The sequence below is a fragment of the Centruroides vittatus genome, unplaced genomic scaffold, assembly GCF_030686945.1.
Source record: "Centruroides vittatus isolate TY-2023 unplaced genomic scaffold, ASM3068694v2 contig_884, whole genome shotgun sequence".
In the NCBI taxonomy this organism is placed as follows: Eukaryota; Metazoa; Arthropoda; class Arachnida; order Scorpiones; family Buthidae; genus Centruroides; species Centruroides vittatus.
Genome location: NW_027122576.1, coordinates 1,607,981 through 1,631,223, shown reverse-complemented (window position 1 = coordinate 1,631,223; position 23,243 = coordinate 1,607,981). Strand labels below are relative to the sequence as shown.

General features: G+C 29.2%; 1 protein-coding gene across 1 annotated transcript; it reads right to left on the bottom strand.

Annotated features, from left to right (window-relative positions):
• Window positions 1-1,342: 1,342 nt before the first annotated feature.
• LOC136983680 (zinc finger FYVE domain-containing protein 21-like) lies at window positions 1,343-19,869 on the bottom strand. The gene is made up of 7 exons (XM_067280491.1): window positions 19,694-19,869; window positions 10,205-10,255; window positions 8,143-8,311; window positions 7,812-7,896; window positions 7,342-7,439; window positions 2,472-2,599; window positions 1,343-2,377 (listed from the first exon to the last, which is right to left on the bottom strand). The coding sequence occupies exons 1-7, from the start codon at window positions 19,817-19,819 to the stop codon at window positions 2,342-2,344; spliced, it is 693 nt and encodes a 230-aa protein (XP_067136592.1). The 5' UTR covers window positions 19,820-19,869; the 3' UTR covers window positions 1,343-2,341.
• Window positions 19,870-23,243: the final 3,374 nt, after the last annotated feature.

The following is a 23,243-nucleotide window of genomic DNA, read 5'->3' as shown; positions in this document are numbered from 1 at the left end:
GTTTAACATTGAAATCCGTAAGTAATATAAGATGGGAGAGCGGAATAAACGCAGAATAAATATATCAAATATTTTAATGGAGTTTTTTTAAACTCCTGTCAACTATACAGAACTATCATAAAAACGTGCCAGTAAACTCCTATCGGTTGGGTTGTTATAAATCTAGTCTAGGGTGGGCAACCCTTTTTATAACATGGGCCAGAATAAATTTTACGTTTTTTTCCGCGCCGTAGTAGTTAATTGACGCCTTCTTGTGACTCGTAATTTTTTTAGTCTGCAAATATGAAATAAATAAATAAAAAGTTAATTACTACATTTATTTCTCTTATCGTTTTCGAAAATTACAAAGAATTGGAAAAATAACTATTAATTAGTTATTTTTCCAATTTAATAATCTATTAAAGATCTCGCGGGCCGGATAGAAACTTTTCGCCAGCCGTAGCTGGCCCGCGGGTTGCCCGCCGTTGATCTAGTCTGCTCGTGATTCACATAATCGGGCGAGGGTGGCCGAATATCTAGCTGGCGGCTAACAGCCCTCAACCGCTCCGGGATATAAAGTCGCGTACTGTTTACGCGTGTCGCTTCTACCAGCTAAACCGGGTGAGGTTGGTGCACTGTAAACCGCATGTGCTAATGCCTATATAATCTGGCTGATTAGAGACTGACCCGGTTTCGACATTCCTTCCGCCACCGAATTATTCGAATATACAATAGCAATCTTATCGTTTTTTTCACATGTAGTATAGAAATTTATAAAAGATACATAATGCAGTTATAATAAAATATTAATTTTAATTAATTCAAAGTACGTTAAAATATGAAAATTTATATTTTATAAAATTCAAGGGAAGGTCATTGGAAGGTGGAATCGGCGCTTCCATCGCTTCCAATGACGGCACGCCACTGGAGAATAATGTCCTGATTGTTATGGATGTTGATTGGGATGAGGAGAATAGCACATTTTTGTGGTTGGCAGCTGACATGATTGACGCTGGCCCAATTCTCATGGGAGTGAATGAAATGGGAAGTGCTGTGGCATAAATTGAAAGAATTTTTCTCGTGAATGATGACCGTAATGTTGTCAGCATAGACGTAGATTAGTGTATGTTTGTTTTATAATCGTCAATGCTGAAAACACCAATTCACAATACAAAAAACAAAAACTTTACTGTTGTGAAATTATTTTTTGCCACCCTCTATATTATTAAGCAACCCACAGTTTAAAGAGCCCTGCTATTTAGTATCAAATTTGTATATAGTAATATTGTTGTTAATAAAAAAATACTATCGTTTAACCTTTCTTAGTTATAACAGAAATTCTGTAATAGTTAAAAACATAAACTCATTCATAATATATAACTTTATTTGTTCATTCATACAAAAATATCATCATCCTTATCATATATTAATTATCGATCAGATTCAGTATTTACATTTCATTATTATTTCAGATGATTTAAAAAATCTCTTATATTCATTTTTCACATTTAATAACAAATTATTTATAAATGAAAATTCATTTGATATGCATCATACACACAGAATGGCAAAATGAATCATTAGTAGCAATAAGTTGTTAAAGTAATTCATTGAAAATAATATATTTAAATAACAATAGATAAAAAGTAGTACACTATATTTGAAATAACGAATATTAAAAGTAAATTAACATTTATATTTTCTAAATTTTGAATATGAAAAAGCAAAATATATTTGATTCATGTAGAGGAACATATTGCATGGAGTGCAAGTTACTCTTCCAAACCTTGTCAATGACAAAATATTTTGCTTATTTAAATGGTCCCAATTTTAAAATTTTTTGTATTAAATACTATAATCAATTTTCTGTAACAATTTTTAAAGATCAAGCGATATAAACATTCAAACAATAAACTTCAAAAATCAATCACATATATATATATGTTGATATATATTGTATATATCTAAATAACTAATTTAAAATAATAGATAAGAAACAATCATTTGCATAGTATATAAATATATAATAATAATTTTTTTTATAAATCAAAATTTTAGTAATAATTAAAACTTGTGTTAAAATATCATAAATATATATCAACTTTATAATGTCCCATTCACAAAAATATATATCATTTCCAATACAATAACAAATTCCGTCTTTTTTGATTGACTGTCTCGAGGTCCACCCGATACGATTGTCCGATACGACACATTTAACTTGTGTTATGTGTATATAATGTATTTACAAATAAATATAATACAGCATTATTACTTATTCAGTAATTGATATTATGGCAGAGTGATTTGGAGGAGAGTTTACCATAAATGGTAATGATATTCGATTTTTCTTTTGGAAGACTTATGATTCCTTGATGTCAACAATTAATTTTAAAGCCTGAAATTAATTTAAACATTATAATAATAATTTTTTTAAAAATAATTTTACAAATTTCATAATTAATAAAATTAACAATGAAGGTAAAAATTACTTTTTGCAAAGCAGAAATCCATGCAACCGATTGCTTATGGTTGGGAACAGGAGCGACCGAAAGCGTTAATGACTTCTGTTCATCCTCAGTGTTATATGAAATAACTATTCCAGAAATATCTGTGGCGCCTATACAGAATAGAATTTAAGTAATCGTTCATTTTTATGAATTATATAGAATTTCATTAACAAAAATATATTTTTGAATAAAATATTTTGTGAATAAAAACAATAATATAAAACAACTGGCTTTGTTATTGTTTGTTGCATTTTATTCTTCAGCTTTCTACATTTGACGAGTTGATTCACGTAGATCGGTGTCTGCCAAATTTTTAAATCGTTTGCAGTACACCTGAAATCTCTCACAGCACAAGATTTAAAAATATAAGTAAAAACGTGCAAAGACACCATGGACCATCTAAGAGTAAAAATAAAATTTTCAAAATCTATATTATATTTTAAGTCTTGATGATGAAAAACCATTTTTGTTAATTAATGATGATTTTCAGCATTTTTAATTATTAAATAATTAATTAGTATTAAATTTTAATACTATATAAATTTTGAAATGCATTAACTTAATTAAAAAACCCCATTCTGATGCCGAAAACATTATTTTACCAGCCTTGGAGATAACCGTTGGCACAATGATTAGTGATAAAGCCATCAAACAAACTAACACCATTCCTTTATCAGACCATATAATTTCTCATAAAATTTGAGACTTTTCGCAAGACATTGATGATCAGCTCTGAACATTTCACTGAAGCAAAATATGAACTCAAACTTGTGGGCCTTACAGATCGATGAAAGAATAGACATAAGAAACAAAGCTCAACTAATTACATTTCTGCAAATAATAAGAGGTGGTAAAATCATAAGTCAGTTTTTCTATTGCTGTGAATTGAAGTAAAGAACGAGAGGTGAAAATGTCTTTAACCTAGTACACCAAAATGTCGTATTGAGAGGGATGCAGTGGAAACCTGTATTAGTGTTTGACTGATGGGGCTCCATCTATGCATGGTGAAAAAAAAAAAGGCTTCGAGGCTTATGTATTACAAAATAATTGACAAGTTAAAATTGTACATTGCATGATTCACCACAAAGTTTTAGTGTCAAAATCTCTACCAGATGGTCTCCTAAAGATGGACGACGTTAAAGTGGTGAATTACATAAAATCACATTCCCTACGTTGCAGACTTTTTGCTTCCCTTTGTGAAAATACGGATTCTGATTTTAAGTATTTACTGCTTCATACAGAAATGTGATGGCTCTTGAAAGGAAAAGTACTTGCATGATTTATCTCTTTGCAACATGAAATAATATGTTTCTTTGATACTGAAAATGCTAAATTTGAATTTCTTAATGATGATAATTGGTTCAACCAATGCCGAATTATCTTTATCTATAATGGGTTAGTAGTTGTTTGTTTATGATAAATGGTGGCTGGAAATAACATTTCTCAGCAATCTTATTGAGAAGTTAAATGTTTTACATTTGAGTCTGCAAGGAGTGAATGAAAATATCATTACAATTTCAGGCAAATTAAAGTCTTTCACCAAAAAGTTAATACTGTGAACCAGGAAGTTAAAAACTCTCAGCTTGATTGCTTCCAGGGTGTAGTCTTTTACAAACAAATTTAAAATTTTGTCAGAAGTGCAGAAGACAGTAGAAAATCTCTCCATCATTTTCTAAGTACTTTCCATCACTTGATTATCAAATGTACTGTACAAGTAGATCATCAATCCTTTTGCAACATATAACAGTACACACCTGCCATTAACATTAACAGAAGAAAATTTAATAGATAAAAAAACAATCCTGTGCACAAAGCCTCATTTTCTGTACTAGAATTGTCAGAATTTTGGATTTTGCATTGGAGCCAGTATCCTCAATTAGCTACTATAGCAGTTAAATCTCCGTTGTCCTTTGGTTCATCGTATCTTTGCGAATTAGGTTTCTCGACACTTATGGAAATGAAATAAAAAAAAACGGGAATGATTAGAAATGAGGAGTTATGTGTTTATCTAATTTACAGCCTTGTTTTGACAATTCTTTCTCAAAATCAATTGCATCCTTCTCACTAACAAAATTATTATTTATATTACCTACCTACATATTTTATATATAGATAAAACAATGTTATTTTATTGTTACTGTACTAAGAATTTATTTATTCTTATTCATACTGATAAAGTATATTTAATTTTGTTGGGTTTTTTATTTGGTGTGCTGTGAATAAATTCTCCTTGCCCAGTGTGCCACGAGGCAAAAATGTTTGGCAGACACTAATGTAGATAATGCAGAATTTGTGCAAGCAACCTGAGCTGTGGCAGAACAACAATTGGTTTTTCCTGCATGACAATGCTCTCCTTGTGTAACCTGAGCTGGCAAAACACATACACAGAAGTCTTGTCACATCCTTCATACTCATCTGACCTGGCATTGCACAATTATTTTCTTTTTGGCTGTATGAAACAATTTTATAGACAATGGTTCTGATCATCCACAGAGGTCATCGCTACATTGCAGCAGAACTAATGTGTAATTCCAGAAAATGTTTTTCAAGAGCATATACAGCAGTTATATTGACATTGACAACAGTGCCTTGTGGCCGAGGGACATTAAGTCAAAAATGATGTGTGTAATAATTTGCTTAATAAATGTATTTGTTCACAATCTGCTTAAACCTTGAACCTTTTGATTGTACTGGTATAAATGTGTTGAAAAATTTAAGCAATTAGTTATTTGTAAATATTTTGCTAATCAATGTATTATTATTATTAAACTTTTTATTTCAACTTATTTGACTTATTGTGATTTCTTTTCAAACAGCAAATTACATTTAAATACAAAATAATATTAAAGAATATGTTAAAATGAGCAATTATTTGTTGCAACATCATTACAATGCCAAGCTTCAATTTTTAATCATATCTTTAATTTATTTAATTTAAATTATATGCTCTCCATCTCAAATTATTAGTAGTATCTTGGCCCTATACATTATACTTCTCCTTTAACAATAGAGTTGTGCCGGTCATCTATCTTTCTCCTTTTGGGAGAAAATTTTTGAATTGAAATAATGTGGCTTCCGGTACACATTGGAAGTTCATATATAGTTAATTGGACCCTCCTGCCCTTAAGGTTTCCATATCTGGTCTCATCTTTCATCTACCTAACTCCATTCTCAAGATTAAGGAGAGAGATGGATGGACAGCTACAGTAGGAATTTATAGGTCTACAATTTTTCAAATTTTCAGCCCAAAAATTGGAAAAATCTTAGATATACTTTTATACATTTTAACACAGTGGTTCTCAAAGTATGACAAAGTATGTCCTTGGACAAGTGGTTCACAGATTATCCTAGTAAACTTTCTAAACTAGCACATGTGCCCATTGAATTTTAGGGTTTTTAAATAAAAGTTCCTGTTTTCATACATATACATGTGAAAGTGTTTGTTTTATATTATTATAATTTTGATTATTGAATGTGAAGACAAAAAAAATAGTGTAGAATGACACCAAAGATAAACCACAACTATACCATATCACACCACCATATTGAAATATAATGATCAAACAACTTAAACAATGTTCTCTCACCTGTTGTCAGCTATTCCCTGTGCAATGGAATGGGATGCCTATCTATAATATTCTCTATAAGAAGGCTGTTATTTAATTTATCTATATTTAATGATATAACATAACATATATACTAAACATAATTTGTAGGTATAATAAATTCAGTTGTAATAACTAAGAACTGGATGTAATGTAATATTAAAAACACTGACCAAACTAGAAAATCCAGCAATAAAAAGTTAAGTGTTTTTAATATAATTTAACTATGAAATAAGAAAACCATTAGCAACATTAATAAATTATTTGGTTTATTTAAAACATTTACTTTTGGTGAATGAATAACACATCGGTGTTGCGGTGTTACAAGCGGTGATTTTTAAAAATTCAAATGTGAATTTTTACAAATCACCGCTTGTAACGCCACAACACTGATGTGTTATTCATTCATTACTGTATGTTGGTGTGAAGTGTAATATTATTTTATGTATTTTTGCTGTTGATTGATATGCAAATTGTCAATTTTTCATTAGGTGTGAAGATAGTTTGATTTGTGCTTCAGAAGATAATCTACTTTTACATAATATAAACGGAATTTGAGAAATAAACTTTGCAGTGGAAATATAAAGTTTGGTTGGAAAATATTAGATAACACATTTGATTGAAAACAAATCAATTTAATACTGTAGAAACAACTTTAAACATGAGTAGGGAATGTCTTTTTTAAATATAAAGTTAATTTTAAAAACTGGTTGAAAAGTAAATAGATAGTACTGAGATCAGCATAGTAGATTCAGTGTTATTGATAATGTGTGTCAGCATATAATTATATATATATATATATATATATATATATATATATATAGTCAATTTATTTATGCACCACCACAGTTTATTTTCTATCTTAGTTAGTGAATAGAAAATATTTCAATATGCAACTACAATGATTTTTTACAGAATAAGAATTGGACAGAGGACATAAATGGTCTGCTAAGTCTATGACCCAGTTTAAACCTTTTACTGGCACAAAAGAAAATTTTTTGTTTGCTATTTTCAGCAATATTTGTTCTCCTAAAAATTTTTTGTACTTAATAGCTTTCAAATGATTAACTTGTCTGGAAAGTCTTGCTGCTAGGTACATACTACAAGGAAAGCCTAAACTTGCCATTGAAAGAGTTAGTTAATCTGCAGACTGTTTATATATATTACATTTTGTTTTTATTCCATTTAATCTTTGATTAAACCATTAAATAAATCAAGGAAATGCTAAATAAAATTTAATAACCTACCAAAGCTATTTGTCACTCCCATAGGTTTGGAAGATCGAATTGATGATAAAGAAATTGGATCTTGCTCCCAAGCACTTCCTCCATCAAATAATATCACCCTACAAAAAACATTTTTTAAGTCATTAAATATATTTTTATTTTACTATTACATATTTCTTACAAATGAAAAATGTATCAATCATTTAACAATGTTGGAATTATTGACCAATATTCAAGAATTTCACAAGATCAAAAAAAATTTAAGGGAAAAGCATTCTAAATTAACATTTTTGTAAACCATTTATTAAAGAAATAGTCTTCTTGAACTATTTTGGATCTTGTGTTCAAAAATTTTTAAATATTATTGTTTCTGTTTGATTTAAAATAAAGAATTTACATGGCTCCTTAATATATTTGTTTTTACAAAAAAAAAAAAAAAAATCAAGAATGAAAATTTGCTAAATTTAAAAATTATTTTTATTAAAATATACCTGTGATCAGATGATAAACGACAAAAAAAGGGAACTGTAGTGACATTTCCCATATCATCTGTTTTATTTAGAAGGAAATTTGCTCCTATAATTTAGGTAAATTAGAATTATAAATTAGTAACATTTCTACAAGAAAGGTTAAAGAAATATATTAAGATATTTTTCAATATTTTATAATTTCAAAAATATTTAATAATGATAAGAAATTACATTTTTATCACGTAAGATAACACTTAAACAATATGAAATTAAATATCAAAAAACTCTTGATAATTGAAACAATTGAATTTTTTATTCAAAATAAAAATAGTTCAATTAATTTAATATTTACCACTAACAAGAACTTTTAAATGCTTCTCATAGAATTCATTTTCTTTTGTTGTAATTTCAGAACATTCGTCACAGACACGAACAGGATCGACAAAACACATTCGAGGAAGAGGTACTTTCTGTTCGCAGCAGTGACTGCAGTAGATTTGACCGCATCGACGACAGTGATGCTAAAACAATTAATAATTTTTAAATGAAAAAATTAATAACAACAGAAATATATGTTGCATAATCTTCTGTAAAGATAAATAATTCATAATATAACATTTTATTCAGATAAGTACATAATATAAATGTATTTCTAGATAAGATCTGTTGTAAAGCTAAAGAATGTTATTTCTGTAAATACATGACTTAGCATTTAAAGCTGCATTCCAGATAGAATAACAGAAAAACTATAGAAACAGAATGAAGAAAAAGTATATGTGAAGAATTCTCTGTAACACTACAAAGTAAATTAAGAAGTTTAAAAGTACAAACACTCTGAAAGTTTAATAATTTATAATTAATCAAAACTTGGATTCTTAATCACAAAAAAGGAACATTTTGCAGTTAGTGTATTATACTTCGAAAATGATTAGAACTGTAAAATCATTTGGTTTCAACTTGCTTAAAATTACATGATGATAATTTTTAATTGAATTGAATATCAGGCTAACAATTCATAATATCTTTTAACAAACTGATAGATATATTAAGATGTAGTTCATCAACATCATTACAAATTTTAAATCTGAAATAATATCTTTGTAATTTGAATAATTATTATGTAGAGATTCTACCATTTAAAATAATTATTTAACACAGTTCATGGCACATTAGTAGAATAATTTTACATTACAGATATTTCACAAGGAAGTCATAAAAAAAGACAAATGCAAAACTTATAAAATCAGTTAAACCTTTTGAATTTAAGGAGTTAAGAGAGAATCATAAGCCTCACTTTAAAATTTTCAATTGGCTATACACTTAATATCCTCTGAAATAAAATATCGATTAAGGTAGAGTAAACAGGATGAGAAAGAAACTAAGTGCATTAGTGACATATTTAGTGTCATAGAGAGTTACAAATTGCAATTACTATATCTGCACTAAAAGACGACTTAATTAAAGCATTAAAAATGATATACACACACACACACACACACACACACAAACAAACATCACTCCTCCCTCTAGTGACAAATTATTTGGTAATTAATTAAATATAATCACAGAAAAGTAGTCTGATGTAATCTGGTGGTTATTTGGCTTTACATTAAAAACAGCATCGCTAACTTTAAGAATTATGAAATATTTCAATTACCATATTAAATATCATCATCGTGTATTTACAATAGCTTTTTTTTATGGTATTAATGTTACAAGAATGAAATAGTCTTCATAATTTAAAAAAATATGTCACAGAAAATAATTACTTTTAATTTTGTATAGTTTTGTATGGATAAAACTATACAAAATTAGAATATATGAAAATAGAATTATAAACTTTATATTTTATAAATACTCATTAATAAATATACACAGTTATAAGTTATACATATTACAAAACATTCTAATTAAATAATGCATATTATATCTTTAAAATGTTTTATTTTTTTATTTTTAATTATTATTATTACTCTCTACATTAATTAAAAAATTTACATATGTCTAGGAACTGGTAAATTGTATCAATAAAGTAACAGGAACACTGCCAAAAAAAATCAAGTGAATTTGTAAGTAAGTAAATATATTTCCTATTTCCTGTGTATTCTTTAAATATGCTGCTTAAAAAATTTATTTGTTCAAATTTGTAGAGATAGTGCAAGAAAATATGAAATTATTTAAACAGCAAATGAAACTGAAAACATTTATTCAAAATTTTAATTTATTGCCTTCAAACATCCGCAATAAAATTTTCTCTCTCGATTCAAGCTTATATAATTCAAACCACTTCAAATAAACAGTATAAACAGTTTCTCGAGAATTTATTTTATCGCCATTGATTATTTGAATTAAAAGATAAACGTATATTAATTCAACATATTTAAAATTTTTATTACTTATGTTAGTCGACTTACCCTTCGAGTCAGAAGATCAAATCTGATATGACATTTGGCACAATCTGGACTCTAAAAATAAAAGTGAGAGTAATGTAAGAAAAACATTTATGATTTTTTTACATATATTTTTGCTACATTGTAAAGTTTCTAAATAGTAAAAGGAAAAAAAAATTATGAGAGAAACTTGAATTGATATTCTAATTTCTCAAGTATAAACAAAATATTTAGTTCTATCTTGAGGAAACCGTGTTTTGTATTTTCGTTTCTTTTCTTTTCCAACCGAATAAAAAGGATGAAAAATTCGCCCAGTGTTTAAGTTTACGTCACTACATTGTGTCTTCGAAAGAAAAGAAAAGAAACGAATATATTTAGTTCTGAAATTTTTGTAATCAAGATAAGATTTACTATCCTTGACCACAAGATTATTATTATTATTAGTTCTATCTATCTAATAACAAAATAAGTTTCATAATGTACTGTACGTACATGCGAAAATAAATATTTTAAGTTATAACTAAAAATAAGATGGTATCGTTCAAAACAAATACTTGGCAATAAAGTAAATATTTTGGTGAAATATGATGGTCATCTGTTGATTTTATTCAAATGTACTGAAATTTTTTTTAAATGTGAATCGTTTTAACTTTCTATAATTTCACAATCATAGTAAATATCTTTAATTTTTCCAGCATTTGTTTTAATTGTAAACAAGTGGTTTCGATCCTTTTGAAAAAAAAAAAAAAAAAAAATAGTCATCATCGGGCACGATTTATACAAATAAATTAATTCTATTTAAAATTAAACGAAGGAAAATTAAATGTGTTTCTTATTTATTATACAAAATACTGTATAATTATGGAATAATTAGTATCACTGGATTATTCTTGTTGTTGTTGTTATTATGTAATATCTGAAGTTTAAATCTTTACTAAACTCCTTAGCTTTAATTCAATTCTTTTGAGTTAGAATAAATCGAACTTGAATGGCAGCTATTTTTTCAGTTACATTTCTTTTTGAAATGCATACAAAATAACCCCCAAACAACTGTCATTTTTTATGATCCGATCAGTGGCTGTAGTTCAGAGGTTTGACTATATACACACTGCTGTAATTCCCAAAATTTATATTATTAAGCAAAAAAGAAAATTGTGTGTGGTGCCATCTATAATCAGATTTTGTTATAAAAAATTTATATTTTTAATTACTATAAAACAGCAAAAAACTTAATTTTGAGGATAGGGATGAGTTTTATAAAAAAAAAAAAAAGTAAATGCTAATAACAAATAAAATCTTCATTAAGTCCTATCTTTCTTGAGATACATGACCCCCCTCTATCTCCCCCCTCTAGACCAGTGATTCTCAACCTTTTCTTCACGGTACACTTTTAATAATTTAAAAATCTGGCAGCATACATGGTTACTTCGGTAAGTACCACAAGACAACTGATGACATCATAACAGTGATTTTTAAATGCAGTTGGTTATTTAGCTAACATTTTCTAAACACCATGGTAACTACTGGCAGTTACCAGTAACACTGGTTACAATTTCCAAATGCACCCTAGAAAGGTAGAACCGATTGAACTACTTGTCTGACGTCACTTATGTATGGGTATTCACAGTGGTGGCACAATGGTTGAGAATCACTGCTCTAGACCTTTCATTATCAAAATTTAATAGCACTAATGCCCCTCATATGCAAGCCACCATGCCCAATTACATTTCTTAATTTTTACCACATCCTGAGCCTGAGATATTAAGCAAAATAGACATCACACACGAGGGAATTTTTTGTTGGTTTTTTTTTTTACTTCTTTGGATTCAGGAGGTCTCAAAACAAAGATTTTCAAAAAACTCAGACGTTCATATTATGTATATGTAACCGCTGGGAAAGAAAAATTACATCATTCAGAAAAACAAAATTGATTTCAACACAGAATAATTCCTCTCCTTGGCAATAAGATCAGTCACAACTTGGAACCGAATATTTGTTTTAGAATGAACTCATTCTAAAGATATTTCACATTTCAAACAGTCAGCATTTAATCATATGTTTATCAAGAAAAGATAAGCATTTCAAAATTTGTTAATAACCTTTAAAATTGTTATTATTTCAATTATAAAAACTTGAAATAACATCAGTTAGATAAGATTATGAAAAAAGAATACTGTATTGTATATATAAAAGGATCATTACATTTAACTGAAACATTCTTTTTGTATACATCTATAAACATCTCAAAGCCCATTATTTTTCATAAATCAAACAATTGCTATAATGAATTAAGCAGAACAATTGCTGCTATTAATAATAATAGCAGCAAAGTAACCTGATTTATTATGGCAATTGTTTGGCTTAGCTTTTATTTTTTATTAATTACAAGAGAGTATCTTGAGGAAAAAATAGAAAAAATTGGCAAAATTATTAATTCACGAAGAATGTCTTAACTTTAAAAAAAAAAAATGAAAAAACTTTTATATGCATTAACTCTTTCCATCCTGTTGGTATCAAGAGGACTTTTTTAGCAAGCCCATTAAAGGTTTGGTCAAATCCACAATGAGACAGACAGGTGGTGAAGGATGGAGCCTGATATATCCAGAACAGACCAATCCCTGAAAAATTCTGGAATTTTTCAACCCATTCAGACTCAATCTTGGATCCCCCAGAGTGATAAGTTACCATCTCAACTGCATGGCCATCAGGGCATCTATTTAAAAGTTCAAAACATAGAAGAAGAGGAATTAATATAAAATCTTTACAAAAAGGAACTTCAAAAGAATTTTAATTTCAAAATAATCATAAAAAGTAGTATGGTGCATACTGTAGTTTTACACAAAAAGTTCTATCATAATTAACTTAACAGGTTTTTTTTAAAACAACCACTCACAACTAGGTAAACTTGATAAAAATAGCTACAAAAACCAAATAGCCAGCAGAAAAAAGGTCATTTAGCCTGCAATGCACATTCAACATGTTGCTCATGTTGAATGTGAGTCTATATCACCTTTTTCTGCTGGTTATTTATTTTTTGTGGCTGTTTTTATTTTTTAATTATTAGTTAATGAAAATTATAAATAGCAAAATTTTATACTTAAAATTTTTCTAATAGAATGATGAAATCTTAGTGGTAAGCTATTAAAGAATGTATCTAAATTAAAAATAAAAAATATTATTATTACAGATTACACAAATCACAACTGACAGAAATAAAAATTATGATTATAAGATACAGTAAAACTTTGCTAATTTGGATTTTACTAATTCAAACCTGCATTTTAAATTGTGTATTTTTTTTAAAAGTACTGAATTTGTTGATTGTAATCTGGACTTTAACAACCATTATCTTACACTCAGACATATGCATCAATATGTGATTAAGTAACAGTTAAAAAAGAAATCACAAACAAAAATTAGCTTATTTTTCAAGCTCAGATTAGTAAATGTTGGCAATGACAAGAATGATTCTATTATAGTTTTGTAAACACCAGTAAATCCTGCAAAAAATAAAGTTTAATTATATTAACAAACATTTTCTACAATTTTAAAATTCATCTTCATGTGAGAACCGAGGGGGTTAAGTGGCGAGCTCAACCACGCTTATCGGCTTCCGTGTCAGAGGATGGCCATAGGAGGGTAATTTAGTGTAGTGGGGAGGGTTGGTGAAGTCGGGATAAGGTGTTGAGTGCACTCAAGGATGACATGCATTGAATAAAAAAACAATATATTTAATAAACACCTAGATTATTAAAATTCTAGAGTACAGAACAAATGAAGATACAAGGAAATCGGTAAATACTGGTATCAGCACGACAATTCTATTTGGTGCGTCACTGATTAATACGGTCGTGCTGATACTTCTTCGCAGCTTCAATGGTCCAACCGGATTAGATTTCCTATCAAGAGTTAGCATTAGTCTAACTTATAGAACCAAAGAACTACTTAACTGAGAGAGAGAGAGTTTCATAATCTACATATAATATACCTCTTAGACAGATGGTTCCCATTGTATAGAATATTGGCAAATCGCTCCAGGATTGGCACATAGAGTTCTGTCTTCAGGCTGGAGGTGACCATTGTGGATTATGGCGGGACGAGGTCCTGTCCACTGTTGATGTCCGTGCCCAGAGGACTGTGTCCAACCCCTTTTTTACCCATTTTCGGGGAGCTGACTAATGCTAGGTATGATGTAACCCGTTCTGTGTCTAGAGGTTGTTTATGCTAATTGTCAGAAATCAAACATTTCGTCAAATTTATTATCTCTTTCTGTCCATTGTTACTCATTCTACCTCATAAAATTGATAACAGCTGTCAAACAAACTGAATTAATAGCTGGAAGTGACCAAGGTCAGGGTTTGTCTTGCTACCAACCGACCACCATAGTAATAATTGTTGATATTCAAACTGTTTTATCTATCAAGAAATCACAGGAAATAGGATATGTGTGGGTTTTGTCTAGGTTGGCCTTCTCTTTCTAGATGACCTTTTGTTTGCCCTTTTTCCCGGGGAGGGGGTGTTGGATTGGAATATTATTTTTAAGTATATATTAAACATCATCACTAAACCTGATATATTAAAGCTAAACACCAACCAAATGCCGAAATTCCATCGGGCTAGTATAAGGCTAATTACTAAATAAATTACGTAAGCAATTTGACTCTAGAGGGAGGCGTTAGGCGCCATCTCGTATTAACATTAATAATTATAATTTTTAATTAATTAATTTAAATAATTTAGAACCGCTGGGAAAAAAAAATCGGCCCGGAGCAAGACTCGAACCCACAACTCCTGCTTACCGTGCAGATGCATTGCCAGTTACGCTATCCCTCTAGAGTCAAATTGCTTACGTAATTTATTTAGTAATTAGCCTTATACTAGCCCAATAGATGTTTGGCATTTAGTTGGTGTTTATTTTTAAGTAATTAAATTACTTAATAGCAGCTTCTCACATTCAGTTTGAAGAATGGAAGGTTGTTTTTAAAAAAAGATTTGAGTTCTATCTTCCATTCTTCATACTGAAGATGAATTTTAAGATTATTGAAAATGTTTGTTAATATAATTAAACTTTATTTTTTGCTGGATTTACTGGTGTTTATGAAGTTATAATATCTTATTCAGTTATTAAGGGTCATTTAAGAATGATGCTACCATTACATTTCCATTATAGAAGTTTATGAAACCACTGTACTTGCTTGTTTAAAGTGCACAATAAAATTTCACTATTTAAAATGAAGTGTACTTTTCGGACCTTACGATACATATTTAAGTAAAAACCTGTTAATTCATACTAGACTTACTTTCAATAGTCTGAATAAGTGAGATTCTACTGTACTTGAATATAAAGAAAATTAATTTTTAAATTAGTTTACATATATTTAATATGACAATCATGTCGTAATATGCATCAATTACCACTGTTTATCCGAGGACAACAAAACAATTGGAGACAATATATTTATTATGAAAACATAGTTTACATATATTTAATATGACAAATTTAAAATATTTATTAACTATCCTGTAAATATAAGGCAATGTTATTATTAGTCTTATTTATTCTATTTTAACAAATATTTTATTAAAAAGAAAATTAGTATCTCATAAAATTAACAAAATAGCTCAAGCTACTAAAAATTATGATATATTTAATTATTTTAAACTGCAAAGATTCAGATATAAAATATATGTTATATAAAAATGGTTACGTCTATTTGCAATTATTACATAACCACAATTTTAATTATTTTACTTAATTATTTAAATAAAATAATTAAAATCATAATATAAGTTCAATTTCATCAGTTTAAATCTAAAAAATGTTAAAGAGAAACTAAGAACTCTGAAAAAACAATACTAAATCTTAAAACTCAAACCTGTGTGTCATTTTACTGTATTAAATAAATATACATTTTTTAAAATTAATTAATTAATAAATATAAATTGAAGGATATTAATAATTAATATCCAACTGGTTTCATCAAATATCATGAGGTAGGAAATAAACTAGTTTGTCCATTTGGGTCAGACACCTTGCCCTGCTCACTCAGAGTTAACATTGTAAACTTTGACATTGTGTATTCCAGTCACAGGTTAAATTTTAAAATTCTGTTTATGTCATGACCTAGACCTCTATTGGATTGGATTTAAATATGCAAAAAGTAATTTGAATAAGTTAAGTTGTTTCTGAAGAGTTAACTGTTGCATAAACTTCAAAGTCATAGCTAAGAGAGCTTTACTTTGCTATGCTCAATAATAAAATCTTCAAACTCTTGATTTTAATCTTTATGTAATTTGTTCAATTTTCTAAGAATTATATAATAATCCCAACTTTCAGAGGTTAGGTATTAAAAAATAATGTATAAAAAAAGTCAGTCAAAAAATCAAACAATAACATTGCATGTCTTTGGTTGGTGGATAGCTTCATAGGGGTTAAATTACTAAAAATCTAAAAAGAAAATTATGAAATATCATATTAAGATAAGAAAAATTTAGGTTTTATTGGAAATATATTACAATGCATAAAACATTACTTAAAATGCTAAAACTATAGATTAATTTTTATTGTGTTCTATTCTAATTTTTACAAATAATTTTGATCTTATGTAAACCAAAACTGGCAAGTGTTACAAAATTTTAGTTTTTCAACTGAAAATGTGTGAAAATTTACATTTGCCGTACAAAAGGTATTTGTTTATAAGAGAAAATTATTTGAAAGTCAACAATGAACTCACAGTACATAGGTCATACTAATTAATAAATTTAAAAATAAATATTTATTTACTCACATTAACACTGTAGAATTAATACAGAAATATTAAAATTATATGATAAGTATAAAAACTTTCAAATCTTAAATTTATTCTTAAAACAGTCTGATTATTGTTTTTAATAAATGAGTAAGTGAATTGCAATAATTGATACTGACAATTAACTTTGATTATAGAAATAAGTTTTATACTATATATATAACTTAAAATCATCATACTAAAACTAGATATGATCAATCATATTACTTATCATTGTTAATGAATTGTGAAGTACTGTTGTAATGTAGTTAATTATTTATAGGTTGGTAGGATCATTTAAAACAGTCAATCACTATAATGTACTCAAATACAGTATCTGCATTATAACAACATTCAATTAAAAAAAATTACAATCAAACCTGAAATGCAGTATTTTCAAAACTATAAGGAAATATATAAATTATTAGTACTGTGAACATACAGTTGTCATAACTGACTGACCAATATAAACATCAATTAATAAGTTTAAATATCAGTATAAAAATATAAATAGACTGACAATCATTTTAAATTAGCAAATAAAAAACATTTCCAAACCAAATTAATTAATTAAACTATAAAATAAATATTGTGACTTATTATGGCATTTTAACAATGTAGTTGATTGTGTTGCTGTTATTTAATATCTTAAGTCATCTTATTAATTTTGCATTAACTTTTTCAAAGCTGAGAAGTTTCACAGAATCTGACAATTAAGCATTCATTTAATATAGTCTTAAACGTTTTTAAATTGATAATGCAAATCATCATTTATATTGAAATCAACAAATTTATAAATGTAATACCAGTATTTTTACAAGTTTAAGAATTATCTACTTACAACGAGCAACTAATATTACTATTTTTTTTTTATTGTCCTGCAAACAAGAGTTTTTAAATGTAAAATTCTATTACACAATTCATAATTGATATTGACAAGGAAATAAATAATAAAAATATTTTAAGCATATCAAATGTAGTAAAGAATTAATTAAAGACAAATCTAATCAAATATAGCAAATAGAAAAACAATATTTACTTAAAATAATGAAACAATTTTTGTAAACCGCTACTATCCATAATAAAGCTCATTATTTTTGATTCAAAAGCATTTTCCACCCATTAAATTGTATAACCAGCTTTGATAATAAACAGATGCAAAATTATAGCTCTTCCTATTTTCTAAGAATATGATTACAGCAAAAAAAAAAAAAAAAAAAAAAGCTAAATTCATCTAAATGAAAACTGTATTCAACTTAATTTTTTTAAAGCTGTCATCGTATTTTCTATTTATCACAGCAAAACAGAGTTTAAAATCATAATAATATATGATTTTATAAATATGATTTGATATTATTTTAAACTCTTGTGATAAACAGAAAATGTTATATAATCTAGCTATCTAAAATTTATTTATACATAACATAATCGAATGCTATTTATAACATTAAAAAAGCTAATAAAAATTAAAATGTTTAAAATACTTAAACACAGTGAGTGCAAATACTCATTTTATTTATTTTAATATATTGATTAAAAAAGCTTTTCTTTCTACAATACTTATTTTCAAGTAAATAGTATAAATAGTACCGAAAACATTCTCTTCAGCATTTTCTTTTTGTTATTAAACACAGGTAAACTCACACAAGTACTTTTGAAATTTGCATAAATGTGTTGTTCAAACAAAAAACAAAAGTTCTAGAATGTTAGTATAGAATAAGTTAAAATTTCATACTAACATTCTTTTGTCTTTTGCCCGGCGAAGGCATTTTTGTAAACGTCGAAAGTACTCGTGCATTTATTTCCATTATTAAATGTGGGTAACGCCAAAAAGAGTGTTTTCACCGCTATTTACTTGACGAACATTCCAGCATGGCCAAAAATTCTCCTCTTTTTACATCACGAAGACCTATTTTTTGAAAGTGCTATAAGTTTGAGTTAATAAACAAAAATGGCATTTATCGTAACACACTTATTGTTTTGTTATTTGTTTGAATTTTGTGACAATGATTTTTGGGTTAATGTTACCTTAGGTAGCCAAGATGGTGACTTGTCTCTAATTCCAGCAAGGAAACAGTGGAATGCACGTTCTAACCTAACCTAACAGATTACCCCTATTCTAATAATTTGGTTGCTAATAATCATGGTAATCTACTAGGATAGGATAGGTTAGGTTAAGACGTGCGTTCCACTGTTTCCTTGCTGGAATTAGAGACGAGTCGCCATCTTGGCTACCTAAGGTAACATTAACCCAAAAATCATTGTCACAAAATCCAAACAAATAACAAAACAATAAGTGTGTTACGACCTAAGGTAACATTAACCGATTTTTGTTTTGTAATTTGGTTTTTCTAAAGCTTTTGTGGAAACTGACAACAAAAATGAACAATTATGTCAATTCTCTTAATATGATTTCTCTTCATTAAGAAAACTCTAGTTATAAACAATTAGATTAATACTTTGAGTGTTTAATATCCGGTTACAAGGCAAATATTCAAATTAAATATCTAAAGGGGGGGACACAGCACAAACAGTACTAATCACGTGTAATTTCAATCATCGTCAACAAAACGTTAACAGAGTAAGGACACATGCTCTCTTGTGTCTAGTAATTAACTATAATCGATAGTCTAATTTTATAATTACTAAAGTAAAACAATAATTAATTATTTGTTATAATTAATAATCGAGAACTCGTGTTAAGATCGTTGACAAAACTTCATACCTCTTTGTCGGGTGTCCATTGAGGTTCTGTTAATTCGAAAGCGCTGGCGTTTGACCCGTCCAAATTCACTATTCGAAGACCACTTTTAGATTTAACTAATCTCTTCCGACTTTCTTCCGCAGCCATTCTAACCTCACTCGATACTCGATAACAGACTCGTCTCGCCCACTATTTCGATGGCAACGCCCTCTCTAATTTTATTTACTTATTCTTTATTATTTTCATTTTTCCTCTTCTCGTAAATTTTTACTTTTACAATTTTTACTTCTACATATATTTTTTTTTACTTTTTACATTAATTTTATTAATTTAACTATGTTTTGGAACTTCGAAAATTCAAAGACCCGCGTATGGTTATAAGCACTGAATACTGACAGTTTTTTTTTTTTTTTTTTTTTTTGTAACTTTTTCCGCCCAGTGGGCACTAAGAGGGCCTCTTACAGCAAGCCCATTATGGGTTCGGCCAGGCCCACAATGGAGCGGCCGGGTGGTGAGGGACGGGGACCGACATATTCGGACGGACCACCCCCCGAAAAATTCCTGGGGATTTTTCGACCCGTCCGGATTCGATCCCGGGTTCCCCAGGGCGGCAGGCTGCTAACCTTGACCGCTCGGCCATCCGGCCTACTGTACTGTTAGAAAATTATATAAAAATTAATAAAGTTCATTCCCATTTTAATTTACGCAACGTTAATTCACTTTATCTTAATTTATTTAATTTTCCTTACTGCAATATACAGTGATTTTTATTACAGAAAAAGAAGACTTTATGTACAGATATTTTTATATTAATTTTTATTTTTAATTCTTTTCGCCGTGGACACTGATCTTTTAGCAAGCCCATTATGGGTTCGGCCGGGTGGTGAGAAACGGGGACCGACATATCCGGACAGACCACCCCCCCGAAAAATTCCTGGAGATTTTTCATTTCCGTCTGGATTTGATTCCGGGTCCCCCAGAGCAGTAGGCTGCCACCTTGACTGCTCGGCCATCCGGCCGTCAAACCCGTGGGTATTAAGAGGGATGCTCACCACGGGTTCCACCCAGTGGCGTAGCGAAGGGGGTGCAAGGGTGTATCATGCATCGGGCGCCACTCGCAGAGGGGCGCCCAAATGGTCTCCAAGACAAACTATACGTGTTTCTGGAGAGGGGAGGGGGCGCCAGTTATGTTCGCTACGCCACTGGTTTCACCAGGCCCGCATTGTGTGTGACGGGTACAATGTTCTGTATAGCCACCCCTGAAGAACTTGTGTGGTTACTCTGAGATCCGAGTACCATGTTGTGAGGGAATTCCTCAGAACTATAGATTCGCGTCTTAACAGCCCTGCCATCCGGCATTTTACTTTACCGGCTGTTATGCACAACAAAGGAAAGTATCGGAATCCTGTTCAAATTTGACCGAAATTTTTGCAAATCTCCACGTTGAGACCGCCTGAACACAAAAATTTTTTTTTTAAATCTAGGAACGAGTTGTGTAACTTTCCCGGCGTTATGAGGTTTTATTTAAAAAGTAAAATATCAACAGCCAGGAACACATTTAAGATATGACGCGGTAACAACCCTTTATTTCTTTACGCTCTCGACCTTTCATAACGAAAATGGTCATGGGTTCGCGCCTATCAAACGAGCTGGTAACGTGGAGTTTTTTGGGTTTTCTTCACGCTTGTAACACTTAGAAGACTAGTTTCACAGTCATCCTGGGAAGTATCTCAATCGCCCACGTGTCGCATTGCCGTAAACAAATAAACCAAATCTTTTTGTATTTGATTCCTGATCCATTTTCTCTCTAAAACAATTTCTTAACACATTTAGCAAACAATACGAAAATTCCTCAAAATGGCCTTTATCATTTTTTAAAAACTTTTCTGCTCTATAGGCACTAAGACGTTGTTAGCAAGCTCATTGTTTTTGGCCGGGTAATGAAAGACACAGCTCGACATATCGGATGGACAACCCACAAAACATTCTTACGGTTTTCCGACTTGACTGGTCGACTTCGGTTTCCTCGGAGCCATAGGCTAATTGCCTTAACATCGCTATCATAAAAAGTTACGGTAACCATAAACAATAAGTTATTTATTTAATGCCTTTGTTATGTACAGTACATTTAATGAGTTCGTTGAACTTTTGATAAAATTTTGTATTTTCTTCTATGCATTATTTTGTATAATTTAATTTCTACACTATTAATAATTGTAGAAATACAGTGCCGTATATTGAACTTACTGTAAACTCTTCGTAGGTGTAATCGAACAAAACGCTCTTTATATAATGATTGGGTTAATGTTTTGTCTTTCTTTTCCATTGTGAGGTAATTTAAACTTTGTGAAATTATAGGAAAATCAATTAGATGGGCATAAAAGTAACTTTGTGATGGCCGACACGAAAGAAAAAGTTAGGTTTATGCCCATACAATTGCTTTTCCTATAATTTTAGAAAGTTTAAATTACGTCACAATGGAAAAGGAAGACAAAACATTAACCCTATCATTACATAAAGAGCGTTTTGTTCCATTACACACTACGAAGAGCTCACAGTTCAATATACAGTATTGATTTCCTACAATTACTCATAGTACACATTAATTTCTTTTATACCTTATCAATAGTTCAATGAACACATTAAATTTACATAACAAAATCATTAAATATTGATAAATATAATAAATTTATTCTTTATAGTTACTGTGACTTTTTATGATACCAATATTAAAATTTCATATTGTGGCACACAATGACCACATAAATTTAGTATTTATATCTTTCTGGAAAGTGTGTTTTCTATTTTGATAATTTATATAATTTTCCTTGGAGTTGGTGGCACAAGGGCCTTGATAGGCCTTATATAATTTTAATTATCTTATTTGCTTCATTGTCTGCAGGGATTTTATTTAAAAAATAAATAATAAATATTTACGAATTATAATAATAATTTAAATATTCATTTATGAACTGTGCATCTAAATTTGATGTATGAAATGTATTGATCTAAACACTGATCTTACATTTTGCATTGATGTATTTGTTTAAATTAATAATTATTGATCACTAAGTATTCCATAAAAGCATCTTATGCGCAATAAACTAGAACTTAGTATAAGTTTCACAACACCTTTCTTTTTCTAGCAATTTCTTTAATGTAACTAACGTTTTCGGCTATTTTAAATGGCCGCCTTCTAGTTAAGCAATGGCACAACCAGGGGAAGGCAGGAGAACAAATGCACATTCTAGAGCAGTTCTAGTTTTTTTATTTTTTTAATGGTTTTTAGAGCTTGCTTACTTTTTTATAATGCTATTTAATCATAGAAAAATAATTATTTTTATTACAACTTTTAATTTCTGCCCTTTGTTTCTTGCTTTCAGAACTTTATGTTTTTGCAAAAATATAAGGTTTGGTTGCATTTCTTGGCTCTTTAGTACAACACAGAAGCCGAAGAACACAAAGACTGAGGCTTTTTCGCAGCACCTTAGTAGGGCAGCATCTTAAGGAACAGCCAGTTTGACCCCTTCTAGCACTAAAACAATGTGTTTGTAGAGGGTACATTTCTGGG

Excerpts from the sequence above, each read along its gene's own strand:
- LOC136983680 (XM_067280491.1), bottom strand. The coding sequence starts at position 19,819 with ATGGCTGCGGAAGAAAGTCGGAAGAGATTAGTTAAATCTAAAAGTGGT. Across the intron at positions 7,440-7,811 it reads CGTTTATCATCTGATCACAG|GGTGATATTATTTGATGGAG; the intron begins GTATATTTTAAT and ends TGTTTTTTGTAG. Across the intron at positions 2,600-7,341 it reads GGGAGTGACAAATAGCTTTG|GCGCCACAGATATTTCTGGA; the intron begins GTAGGTTATTAA and ends TATTCTGTATAG.